The sequence below is a fragment of the Borostomias antarcticus genome, assembly GCF_949987555.1.
Source record: "Borostomias antarcticus genome assembly, chromosome: 12".
Taxonomy (NCBI): Eukaryota; Metazoa; Chordata; class Actinopteri; order Stomiiformes; family Stomiidae; genus Borostomias; species Borostomias antarcticus.
Window position 1 is genome coordinate 9,267,732 of NC_140245.1, and position 13,563 is coordinate 9,281,294.

General features: G+C 47.6%; 1 protein-coding gene across 4 annotated transcripts; it reads right to left on the reverse strand.

Moving 5' to 3' along the window:
• Positions 1–205: 205 nt before the first annotated feature.
• Positions 206–7,595, reverse strand: LOC311315896 (casein kinase I-like). 4 transcript variants are annotated; one of them, XM_084446608.1, is made up of 13 exons: positions 7,466–7,595; positions 5,222–6,120; positions 4,855–4,924; positions 4,596–4,744; positions 4,109–4,343; positions 3,637–3,722; positions 3,438–3,522; positions 3,117–3,262; positions 2,934–3,017; positions 2,560–2,658; positions 2,130–2,236; positions 1,668–1,741; positions 206–1,182 (listed from the first exon to the last, which is right to left on the reverse strand). In XM_084446608.1, exons 2-12 carry the CDS (start codon positions 5,474–5,476, stop codon positions 1,690–1,692), a joined length of 1,368 nt encoding a protein of 455 aa, XP_084302734.1. In that variant the 5' UTR covers positions 5,477–6,120; positions 7,466–7,595; the 3' UTR covers positions 206–1,182; positions 1,668–1,689. The 4 variants fall into 4 exon arrangements, with proteins under 4 accessions (XP_084302734.1, XP_084302733.1, XP_084302736.1 ...); XM_084446607.1 differs by having other exon boundaries at positions 3,117–3,265; XM_084446610.1 differs by lacking the exon at positions 2,560–2,658.
• Between the last annotated feature and the right edge of the window lie 5,968 nt (positions 7,596–13,563).

Genomic DNA, 13,563 nt, shown 5'->3' on the forward strand with positions numbered 1-13,563 from the left:
AACACAGTCAGTAAAAGACCAGTATCTCAGGTGCATAGTTGCCCCTGCAAGGAACAAGGGTTAATGACTATATCACAAGATGCTGTCTATGCAGTTTTGCTGTCATCCATGTCGCAGTAAAAATGACCTGCTGCGTACACTTCTGGATGTACAGAATTAAACTAGCTTACTCCAGAGAAAGTTAAAGGGATACGTTCACTCAAAACACATTTTAACATCACTTTATCCTCACCTATTCTGTAGTTGAATGAAACAACCGTATTACATAATCTCATATTAAAAAGAAAGTTTTAACAGCATGATACCATTGAAATCAGAAAAATGTGCATAGAATTGAACATTCCTAAAATCATCTCTCCATCCCAGCCTCCCTGCTGCCTCTCCTCACCAGGGTCTCCCTGAGGAACATCCACCTCCTCACAGCTCTTCACCGACCCACATGTACAGTATCAGCTGAGTTCCACCGTGCCAGTTGGTAACAATGAATGAGTTTGTGCGTCTCTCCATCCCTCCAATCACGACGCTTCTCTGCCCCGAATCAACACAACAGAAGCCAAGGAATGTGGAAAAAAACAGCTCTTTTCAGAACGTAAAGACAACATGGGAAGTAAAACTGTTTTAAAAAAAAAAACTTGAGCGGGATTTCAAACATCATTTTAAATTACAAAAAAGAAGGAAAAGCATAGAATTTACATAAGACTTTTTTTCTCTGGTTCCAACTTCCAGCACAGGACAGCCCTCTGGCCTGGAGCCCCACTATATTTGAGGAGCACAGTCCTTCCTGTCACCTGCTCCCAATCACATGATCAGTACAGTCTCTCTCTGTCACAGTGGTGTGTGTACAGTATGTGTGTTTTGAGCAGGGATACCGTCCACCATGTTCTATTCAAGGTCAGTGGCACTAGCATGTGTGTGTTTCAGAGGTGTGTGTGTGTGTGTGTGTGTGTGTGTATACTCCAGTTCTGTCAGAGTTCAGCAGGTAAGTGTCGGAAAGAGAAACAGAGGAGCAGGAGAGACAAGTCTCTGAGTGTCAGTGTCCAACAGTCTTCCTCTGTCGGTAGGAAGTCCGTTCAAGCGTCTCTTCCGTCGGTTCTCTGTTCCTCCCACTCTCTTCTTCACAGGAAGACACTCCTCACTTCTTAAGATCCTCCACGCAGGAATTGCATATGAAACCTGTCCACACTGAGGAGAGGAACAAGGGAGTGGCCACAGAGAAAGAGAGAGAGGGAGGAGAGGAACGAGGGAGCAGCCACAGAGAAAGAGAGAGGGAGAAGACAATATCAGAGGTTTCTTTATTATTTTTTTGCTTACCAGTGCCGGCAGAAAACTGTACGTCAGTATGAGGTTAGTGTAACGTCCGTACCTGCTTGTGTACATGTCAGTATGAGGTTAGTCTAACGACTGTACATGTCAGTATGAGGTTAGTATAACGTCCGTACCTGCTTGTGTACATGTCAGTATGAGGTTAGTCTAACGACTGTACATGTCAGTATGAGGTTAGTATAACGTCCGTACCTGCTTGTGTACATGTCAGTATGAGGTTAGTCTAACGACTGTACATGTCAGTATGAGGTTAGTATAACGTCCGTACCTGCTTGTGTACATGTCAGTATGAGGTCAGTCTAACGACTGTACATGTCAGTATGAGGTCAGTCTAACGACTGTACCTGTTCGTGCCAAGTCGTCTGCTCACTGTCTCTGGAGAGCTTTCCTCTTCCGCCTCTTAAAGAAACAGCAGCACCTGGAAGAGAGGGACGAGGTTCAATACAAAACAGTAGTAGTAGTAGTACTAGTAGTATACTTTATTGATCGCCGGGGGGAAATTACATAAAACATTACTCCATTGTAAGTCTGTAGCCTTGGAGAATGTATCACAGTATGACTAGTATAACATGTAGTACCTATTTAGTGGTGCTGATATAGTCCAGACATCAGGATTTAGTATTGATGTAGTACAAATGTAGTACTAATTGTAGTGCTGGTGTAGTACTCATCTGGTACAAATGTAGTATTGTAGTACTGATCTTACTGAACATAGCCTTACAGCACATTTGGTGTAATACCTAGCAGTAGCCTAGGTACGATGCCGCATGTGTACAGCTGTGTGATTGGCAAGCTGGCTTGCTTACTTGGTGTCATCGGCCACCTCCACCTCAGCCGGCGCTGTGATTGGTGCATTGGAGTGGCCCGCTGTTGGGTCGTCTGTATTCAGCTCCCCATTGGTTGAGCTCATCACCTGCAGAGGCGCATGGGAAGTTGAAGAAGAATGAAGACTTGTCCCAAACCAAACACATGAGCCCCTGCCTGCCTGCCCGCCCGCCCGCCCCTGCTGTCAAATCCAGACAGGCAGGCAGGAACACCAATAAACAGGTAGGCAGACTCATAAAGAGTCATGTAGGCAGACAGTCAGGAAGGCCAGAAAGCAGATAGACTGACGAGCAGGTATACACAGAGACAGATGAGCAGGTATATACAGAGACAAACGGCTGGTAGGCAAGGCAAAGAAAGACAGGAAATGTAAGCAAGCAGATAGACAGGCAGGCAGTAGTCCACCAGTACCTGAGCAGAGCCACCTAGCCTATCAGCGGTGAGATGAGACCCCAGAAGCTCCCTATTGGTCACCGGAGTAGGCTGGTCACTTCCTTTGGGTTCTGGTGACTAGCTCGCCGGAGGAGGGGAGGAGAGAGGAGAGGAGGGGAGGAGAGAGGGAGTCATGTGGAAGCAGCGGAAACAAAGAAAAAGAAAGTTGTGAGAAAGAGAGTGAATTCGGTTTAGGATAAAGCCTCCCATGCAGAAACAGTATTGTGACAGGGAGAAGGCGCACACGAGTGCACGAGAGTGAGGAGTGCATGAGAGAAGAGCACGTAAGGAGCGCCAAACGGAGAAGTGCATGTGAGGAGTGCGTGTGAGAGAAATGGCTGGGTTGTAGTCACCTGGTTTTTGGTCTGCTGTTGAGTCTTCTCCCTGGCACTGGACTGCAGGGGAGTCTCACTGGCCACCGGGCCAATAGGAGTGGGCTGGAAGTGAGGTCACAGGAAGTGAGACAGTTGATACATCCTCTGTTGATCGGTGCGGATGTAGATTAGTTAGTATGCTAGAGGAGTTAGTAGCCTCACCAGTGTCTTGCCCACCCAATCGTACTGGTAGTCGAAGACGTAGGCGTTCCGGTCGAAGAGGTCTGTGAACAGCTTCCTTAAGTAGTCGTAGTCCGGTTTCTCAAAGAAGTCCAGCCTTCGGACGTAGCGCAAGTAAGTGGCCATCTCTTCTGTACAAAAACAGACGCACATCAAAACGGGGACAGAGGGAGACCAACTAGACTAAGGTCAAAGCAGAGGTCAGGGGCGAGGGTGAGGGTTGGGGTCAGGATGTAGAAGGTAGGGTTAAGGATCATCAAGGTATGGGTCAGGTTCAAAGGTCAGGGTTGGTGGGACACAGACCTGGGTATCCCTCACACAGCACCTCGATGGGTGTGGCTCTCTTGGTGTCACCAATCTTCTGGTATCGCTCCTTCAGAGTGTCGGCCTGGAGGGAGAGAGTCAATCAATCACTGGACTTATTGGAGGACTGACTGATTGATTGGTTAAATGGTTAATGAACCGGTTGATTGATTGGTGACCATAGCCTGTGACCTCTCACCTTCAGGCCTTGCCAGGGCAGGCTGCCTCGCAGGAAGTACATGAACATGTGACCAAGAGCTTCCAGATCATCCCTCCTGCTTTGTTCTACAGGACAGAATACAGAGACACTTTGAGCTGTAATCCTTGAGCACTGAGACCCTGGCCATACTGGTCTACTGTTTTTCTGTATCTATAAATTTCAATTCATTCTCTATTAGAACTATCATTTGACGGACAACATCGATGACACAGATTCGATTTCCCTTAGTTTGCCGCGTAAAATGTTCAGAATTCTAGGTAACTAGCCGCTAGGCCTCAGTTAGAGTATCATGAGCCATAGTGGAGCTATGGCACCACAGGGTTTTAAGTCAATATTATGTTCCTTCAATGATAAGGTCAGTGTCAGGTCCAGTCGGTTCGAGTGTCACTTCTAGGGTCAGTTCTAGGCTCAGTCCTAGGGTCATGGGATCAGCATCAAGTCTGATCCTAACCTTTGCCCAGGTGTGTGTTGATGCTCATGTAGCGCGCCGTGCCGGTCAGACTCTTGTGCTCGCGGTACGGGATGTGTTTCTTGGTCTCGGGGTCGATGTACTCTTTGGCCAGGCCGAAGTCAATGATGTGGATGGTGTTCTGTCTCTTGCTGCCTGGCCGGCCAGACAGGAAGTTTTCTGGCTTGACGTCCCGGTAGATCAAAGACCTGGTGTGGACCACCTCCATCCTGGAGATCTGGAGGACAGAGGTTAGAGAGGGATGAAACAAGGGCGAGAGAGAGGGGGAAGATAGAGAGGGGACATGAAGGGGGCGGGGGGTATGGGACCTGGTGTGGTGTGGACCCTTTCCATCCTGGACATCTGGCTGGGGGGCACAGGAGTGGAGAAGAAGGTGGACAGAGGACAGCAAGGCCATACAAAACAGGCAGGGGGGGAGGGAGAGAGAGAGAGAGAGAGAGAGAGAGAGGTGTAGGGAGTAGCTAGTTACCAGCTGTATGGCGATCATCAGGACAGTCTTGAGAGTGAAGGTGCGGTCACACAGGTCAAACAGGTCCTCCAGGCTGGGCCCCAGCAGCTCCAGAACCATGGCGTTGTACTTCCCACAGGGGCCGAAGTAGAACACTTGGGGAACACCCTCTGTCGAGAGATACACACGCGCGTGCAAACATCCACGGATATCCAGAGATTAGTACTTATTTATAGAATACACAATTTCCATATATGTATGTGTGTGTGTGTGCCCTCACCTGACGTCCCAAGCTGCTTATAGAACCTATATTCCAGGTGAAGTTGTGGGGCTCTGGATTTGATTGGCTCCTGGAAAGGAAGTGGGTATAAAATCACAGCAAGGTGAGTGTGTGTGGGAGGCGGTTCTGCAAGTGTGATGTCCAGTTTGGCCACATACTGGTGTTGAGGTTCTCCTCCTTGGTCTTTAGTGCTAGCCTCATACTAAAGTACTGCAACAGGAATCTCACCAGTTTGATGGCCACACTCTCATTGGTGTAGACTAGAGGTTCTCCTATAGTACTAACCTTATCTTACAGTACAACTACTAGGTCCACAGAACTAGCCTGATACTACAAATCTTTAATAGTACTGCTACAGGAACCTTACCAGTTTGATGGCCACATATTCGTTGGTGTAGAGGTTCTTTCCCAGGCGTAGCTCACCGAAGTTCCCACAGCCGATCTTCTTCCCCACACGGAAGTTTGGGCCAACCATGAGTACCCCAGAGTTGCCCGAGCCTCGGCCCCCGTGTCCTGATCGGCCACTCCCCGTCTTCGCCATCCTCTTCCCCTCCTCCGCCTCTCCCTTCCCCCCTCCTCCTCCTCCTCCTCCCCCTCCTCCTCCTCTCTTGTCAAAGTCCATAAGCTTGTGATAGCCTGGCTTCTCCACTGTTACTCCACTGCTATTCAGTCCCAAGAAAAGCACTGAAACACCTGCTGTGAGGGGTATCCTCTCAGGATATGAGGAAGGTGAGGATGGATGTATCAGCGTAGCGAGCGTCTAGTAGTGTACAAATGGAGCTGACAGTTCAGATGTAACGCAAGGAGGAATATGAGCTGTGCCTGGTCCTAGTCTGCTGCTCTGGCAATGGACTGGAGTGGTGGTCTCTCTCCGGCTGTGATGATCTCACTCTGTCCAGGCGTGGTAGTCTCTCTTTCGCCAGGTGAGGTAGTCTTACTCCAGGGGATGCTGGTCTCTCGGCTCGCTCTCAAAGTGTCTCAAGTGGGATCTCTCCGGATGTCGTGGTCTCTAGGTGTGCCGGTGTCTCCAGGTGAGGTGGTCTCTTGTCAGAGCGGCATGCCTCACCGTGACCGCTCTCTAACTCCTATACCGACGAGCACCACTGATGCCCTGCAAGCCACACAACGCTTCATCACCCTGCCCCAGTCAGGCTACAGACTCATGCACACACCAGGGAGGGGTTGGCTAGCGTCCAAAACACACCTGCAGACCTGGCGCTCTGGAGGGGCTGAGTGGTGATCACAGCTTTTTCTCAGGCAGAACACCTTAGAAGAAGGGAGAAAGAGAAGGAGGAGAAGAGAAAAAGACAGAAAGAGGAGGAAAAGGGAGATAGCTTTTAATGCAACAGTGTGATAATCGCCTCTGTTCTAAATCTAGCGTGCAACTTTCTGTGAGTTCCCACAGCTGAACTACAAACATATGCGCCACATATGGGGGTGTTCGTTTTCTATCAGACAAACATCACAGCACACAAACATCAAACTTCCACCACATCCTGTCAAGGTGCTAGACAACCGAGGGCTTGTAAATGCCGAGATGTCTGGGCCTATCGCTACCCGGGTTCTCTAACGTTAGATAGTCAACTGCCATGCACAAGCAGCTAGGCTTGCTAGCCAGACAGTTAACATAGTTAAAGCTTTCTCCACAACTGAGGAAAACCTAGCTGGGCTATTAATAACGTTAGCTAGAGAGCTTCCAAGAAGATGAAGGCTAGGCCTACTCTGTTTCAATTGCTTTGCTTGCGAGACAAATACCACCGCTGACTACAGTAATTCCAGCTAACGTTACCTGTCCATACAACATGACAACCTGGTCCCGCATCACCTAAAATCAGTGACAATCTGTCCAGCAACAACAACTTAACACCGTGACAACATCCCAAACATGAAACCAGCAGTATACAACAACAGGAACTACTAGCTAGCTAATTATACTAGCAAGCTAACGTTAGCTAGCTGACTAAACTGTTACAGTCGAGGAGGCCTACAAGAATAGAAAAATCTTGACATCCAAAAACGCTCATAGCGAATGGCAAACAATCAAAGAAATGTACGTTACCTTGCAACTCTAGCCCAATGTCTGCCTGACAACTCATTTGCTAGCTAGCTGTCTGGATGGCAATTTCTGCAGCTAGCTAGCTAGCTACTCCTACTAGCCAGTGTGTTAGCCCTCTGGCCAGCTAACAAACTAACGTTAGCCATCTTGCTAGCTAGCACTTAGCTACTTGATGGGTACAACTATAACAGATGTCGAAAGGGATACCTGGAGATCCTGAAGCTAAGTTAGCTAACTACAAAAACTATGTAGCCAGCAAACACATCAATAAGTGTTTGGATTAGCTAAAGTTAGCTGGCGGGCGCACGAATAGCTATCCAGCTTGCAGTCATCTAACGTTAGATGTACTAGCTAGCTGCATTAGCAAGCTTACGCTGGCTTCGACGAGGAGGAGCGGGGCAACTTCGTAATCCGTAGTTAGCTAGCTACGTTAGCAAGCTAGCTAACGTTAGCTACTGACAACCACGGCCAAAGCAAGGAAGAAGCCCCGGCACACATAAATCCATGAACGTAATCGGCAAAAATTAAGCTTGGCGTAAGAAATAGATTGCATACCAGCTGTTGCTGTGTTTGCTTTTCCCCTTTTGGTCAAGCCTCGTCAGTCAGACGAACATTGTTAGCGCGACGCGGTTCGCCTCCTGCTGCTCACCAAGCTGCTCATTGAACGTAACTTGCGTTGGAGAATGGAACGTCAGAATCGGACAACCAGAGGGCTCTAGCTAGTTTCTTTGAATCCGTTCATAGGGGGAAACAGCTCTTGTGGGTGGATGGGCTGCCACTTGGCAGGAAAATCTAAAACCTCTTGACTCCAGCTATTGCAGCAGTCTCATGGTCTAGTAGCCACTGCAAGACTGCCAGTATCAGCCTGCCTACAATGGACACCTGGACACCCAAAGACTACTAGATAAAGAATGCTGATGTTGTGATGGATATGACTTGCTGGTATGGAACCTGTAGCTCTAACACATGTGTACAACTATGAGCGGATGTGTGCTATGGTCAAGATTATCAGAAACTTTAATCAGTTGACTGACTGATCATGACTTCCTGCAAAAGAAAGGCCACCAGACCTGTAATTTCAGTTTTGTCTGTCTCTGGAGATACTGGGCTCAGTGACCAGACAGGTAGGCAGGTGGACATGTGTCATGATGTCCTTAAAGGATGAGGACACTGAATTTCATGTTCAGCCCTATTCCTGGCTTCCCTGGCATGTATCTGACTAGTACAGGTTAAAATATTTATGTTTTGTGCAGTACATAATTCTGTGTCAATAACGTCGGCGCGCGCACCCTGGCTCGTTGCTAGCTATGGGCACAATCGAAAAACTCCCCCCAAAAAAGTATGATATACGTGGATTTCAAGTTCAGGAATTACATGGTTTATGATTACCAAGCTCTGAAGTCGTCCTGTAAACACAATAGGTCCTTTCGCCTCTGCATTTCGAAACAACAGTAACTTGTAAACAGTACTAATTTCACCGAACATACAACAGCCATCCCTTCACGCTGTAAACCTCCGCGAAATTCGGATTCGGATGAATTTCGCGGACGTTTACATTTTTTTGTTTGAAATGTCATTTTTTGCATTTCGTTTTATATGACCTTTTATGTTTCTTGCACTTTGTCTCATGTAAAGCACTTTGAATTGCCGTGTTGCTGAAATTTGCGATACAAATAAACTTGTCTTGCCTTTATATGGTTAAATCTTTTGAAACTTATACCCATCTTTGCCTCTAATGTGTTTTTTGTTTTTGTTTTTTTGTTCATCTCTCAGGTCAGCAGCACAAAACCTTCCTACAGCCTCACCCTATCCCTTACCTTAACCCTGTGATTAACCTCCACCCCCACCCAAGCCCTCATCCTCACCCCATCCCTACCTTAACCCTGTGATTAACCTCCACCCCCACCCAAGCCCTCATCCTCACCCCATCCCTACCTTAACCCTGTGATTAACCTCCACCCCCACCCAAGCCCTCATCCTAAGCCCATCCCCTACCTTAACCCTGTGATTAACTTCCACCCCCACCCAAGCCCTCATCCTCACCCTATCCCCTACCTTAACCCTGTGATTAACCTCCACCCCCACCCAAGCCCTCATCCTCACCCCATCCCTACCTTAACCCTGTGATTAACCTCCTCCCTCACCCAAGCCCTCATCCTAAGCCAATCCCCTACCTTAACCCTGTGATTAACCTCCACCCTCACCCAAGCCCTCATCCTAAGCCCATCCCCTACCTTAACCCTGTGATTAACTTCCACCCCCACCCAAGCCCTCATCCTCACCCCATCCCTACCTTAACCCTGTGATTAACCTCCACCCTCACCCAAGCCCTCATCCTAAGCCCATCCCCTACCTTAACCCTGACCCTAAACTTCATCCTTACCCCTCGCGCATGTGCAAGACGTTCACAAGCCTGAATCATGTGTTCAATAGGAAAGAGGAGAAGTTGCTCTTGGTGAAGTCCTCCTCCAGGTTAGTTAGGGTTAGGTTTCCAGGTTAGTTAGGGTTAGGTTTCCAGGTTAGTTTTGGACAAATGTCTATTGGTTTCGCTACATTTGATGTCTTTTTTTCTCTATCAACCCCTCTATTTTTGTTTTGTTAAGGATTCAGTCCCTCACACTACCGTGCCCCTTATGCAGCCAGGTGATGCCCAACTCGACCAGCACCTCTGTGACCACCACAGCGATGAGGTATTGCTACGATCCAAAAATAGATCGGTTTATTTAAAAAATAACATTATTGACGTTCAATATTCATATTCAAATTGCTATTAGTCTAAACTCTTCATACATTTTCCAAAATAATAGTATCCAAAATCTTAATACGTCCATATTCTTAATATGTATGTTAATATCTGCATGATTTCCTGCAACATGCCAGGCTATAAGGCTAGCTAGCGTTAGCATCATAATCATAACCCTGAGCCCGAACCTCACCATCAGTGGTCCTAGCCCTAATCCCCATCTTGTGCCCTATCCCTAACATGGGTTCTCTGCTGGCACTAAACTTAACCCCCTCTTAGTGATTCTACCATAATGTTTTGTCTCATCTTGTCCTTTCTTTTCTGATTCTTTAATTATTACATAATGGGAAGAAGTGTAGCCCCTTTGCCCATGCCTACTAAGAATCTGCCCCTCACTCACTTAAATGGGGACTGTACCTGATTTTATTCGTCAGAGGGCCCACCTCACTCAGGGTTTTATGTATGATCTTAGGAGGCCATCTAGTGGATTTTTAATGACATCAAAATTCTCAAATACTCCCAAGTCTGCCAAATGCAAAGTCTCTTTCTTCATCTCACTTGTACTTACTTGTACCCTCTGTTTTGCATTGGCTAACAAAAAGACGCAGAGTGATCAACTTAAGTACCCCAGGTACCAAGTACCCCAGACAGTGAGTGAAAATTGGCCGAACGAGCCACGTCTTTTTTCGGTTTGAGAAAAAACTAAGTGCAGGCTAAAAGGCTATAACTAAAAATGTAATTCTGCATCAGATTTCTGGGTGTGCCAGCTGGCTCACCCTGGCATAGGTCTACGGCTACACCACTGACACGTACGCAAACACACACAGGGTTAGGGTTAGGGCTAGCCATACGGAATCATTGGGCATAAGTGGTAGTTTTTCTTGTGTTAGTTCACTTGGTATACAGCATGCTGTGCACCAAGTGATGTAACACTGGAGAAAAAACTAGCCTACCACTTAGTAGTAACATTTAGACCCAAAGATTTGTAGCTGACGATAATGTCAATCAAAACATGATCTGTTGTTGAATCACTGCTGATTGAATTAAAGCGGAAACCGTAGCAAAACAGTGCACACCCGTTTTTCAGACTGATCCTGGCCCAGGTCTAAACAGCAAAATGAGCTGTTTTTGAACTAGATTTTCTAATAGGCCTAGTTCTGAATGTTGTGGATTTTGTGGATGCTTAACGAGACACTAAACTTTGATATGCATATCATCAGCATTTTTACTGTTTCAAGCCAAGTTTCCTGTGGCTTTAAGATGAATGACGTATGTATTGTCCAACACATGAGTCAAACAACCAAAATAGGTCCAATTCCTCACAATCTCCACTTATTTCCCACTTATTGTTTTGAGTACGGATAAACAGTCCTCTTGAACCTCAATAAAAGGCAACAGTTTGTGTACATCTGTATTTGTCCCTGATATCCTGCCTTTGTCTGCGGGTATATTTGAGATCTGTCCTGATGGCCTACTGGATCAGCCATCGAGACAGAATCCCTCTGTGAGTTGCTGCTTCCTGTTAAGACAGGGGTTGGCACGGCAACAATGTCTGACAGGAAGGGCGCCTGGCGTGGATTGTGTTCCAGTGTTTGGACGCGCATGCCCCGGTGAAAGGCTGTCGCCGCCCCGCGTCATCGGGTCACGCCGCATCAAAGCGTCGTCCACGCCGGCTCCCGCTGGGCCGTGACATGACGAGGGTGTGAGGGACAGGGCGTGCTGTTCTCCTGCCACGCACCGGAAACACCATGTGTGTGATGATCCCATGAAGATGAGGGCTTTCTGGGAACTGACGAGGCAGAGGGAGGGGTTTGTTTGTCACTTTATGACCTGTGGTTTCTAGAGTGAGAACATTCCATCAGAAGAAGGCTTGTAGTCTTAGAGACAGAACATGAATCTATCTTGCATTTGGGAGTTGGGCAGTCAATGAATTTCACTCAAGAGATGATTTCCACTTTTTTGTGGAATTGGAATGTTTGTTTATTGAATCTGCCAGATCACGTTCTGTCAAAACAAATGTCAAACTGTTTTCTGTCAAACTATGTTCTGCCAAACCATGTTCTGAGGTTTGTGAAAGGATTCCAGAGGAATGAATCTTGACCAGCCAACACATACATTCCTCAAGTTTGTCAAACAATAAACACGAACTCCACCTAATTAAGAGCGGTTAAGAGTGGAGAGGCTTTTCATCAGTGACCCTGATGCTTGTGTGTGACTTCCCAAGTGTCGACCATTGCACATAGCCTATGTGTTGGAGTGTAGTGCTGTATGACAAATAAAGACTTCTTCTAATCAAATGATGATGACAACCAAACCCATAATGTTTGCAGTATCAAAGAACAAGCATCACATTTCTAGAGAGAATAACAATAATGTATGTGTATTTATGAATAATATAATAATATTTATAGTTATTATTTTTTTTACATTTATTATAACGCACTTTACATTTGAAAACAAATGTCAAAGTGCTAAAATACTGCAACTGAAGACTTTTCCCAGAGTGAGGGTTGTGTGAAAACATATCTCCATGTCCAGGTGCTCTGGGACTGGGTGGAAGGACGCTGATGTAAGAACAAGAGGCAGAACTAGAGTTCCTTCTTGTTTGACAGATGACAGAGACTGTGTTATCTTAGGATCTCTCTTTTTCACACAAACACACACACGCACACACACAGTCACGTGGACTGACATGTTGTTAAATAATGAGGAGGTGGGCATTTTAGGAGGAGAGGAGGGGCGAGAGCAGGAGTAAAACAATGTGTGTGTGTTTGGCTGCTTGTGTGCTTTGCGTGTGTGTACTGTATGTGTGTGTAAGTGCATCTGCATGCGATTGTGTGTGTGTGTGTGCACGTGTGCACAATGTTGTCTTAACCCCTGGTATGATGTCCAGGAGCTGAGGCCAGAGAGCAGAGAAGGGAGGCGGGAGGGGTGAGGAAGGGGGGATAGAGGGGAGAGGAGGGGACTTTCAGGAGGGAGGTCCTGAATGGGAAGTGTGTCCAGGGCTTTATAAACTCCCCCTCTCCTGTGTTTACACCTCACACACAATCTTATCTCTCCATGCGACAACACGCTTCCCAGCGGACACATCTGCAGCCGACCAGCGTCTGGGGCTGTCACTCTGAGGCTTCTGGGTGTCAGAGGAGGAGACGGAGACCGGAGCACACTGGACCTCACCGGACCTCACCGGACCAAACAAACGAACCACAACATCATCGGGGACGGGACATACAGGCATATCGCCGCTCATCTCGTTCTCTGATTAGCTGGTGTTTCTTGACCAGAGACCACACTGGGTCATCACAACAAGGACTGTCCATCAGGTTCAGTCAGAAGGGGAGCCTTTCGAGGTTCGTTAGCTTCTCAGCAGGAGACTAATACATTCGGACTTCCTCCACCTCATCAAGAGCTACTCTTTCAGCTGTCTGGAACACTTTAGCGCGCAGTACCAGGTGACTAAGGCTTGAGCAGACTGCAAAGTAGACTGCGGCGTACTTTGCTGCGTACCTACATAAGCGACTCTGGTTTGGGCGTGCCTGGGGGAGAGGGTTCGAGCGGAGCGAAGTACCGTGTAGCGGGTTGACCAGTGGTACCATCACCAACGTGCGCCTGGGTGACCAGCAGCACCATCAGCCATGTACAACAGCAGCTACTCCCAGGGGGCAAAGTTCAGCCTGCAGGCCGGGAAGAAGCTGCGGAAGACCCAGGGGAAGAGCTGCGGCTACTACCTCCGCATCATCTTCTTCTTCTCCTCCCTCATCCAGTCTCTCATCATCGTTAGCCTGGTGCTCTTCCTGGTTTACGGCAAGCCGCAGGACTCGGCGTCCGAGACGCGCATCCAGGACCTGGAGATGAGCTTCAACCGCCTGTCCACGTCCAACGCGGCCCTGAGGGAGCAGAGGGAGAACTT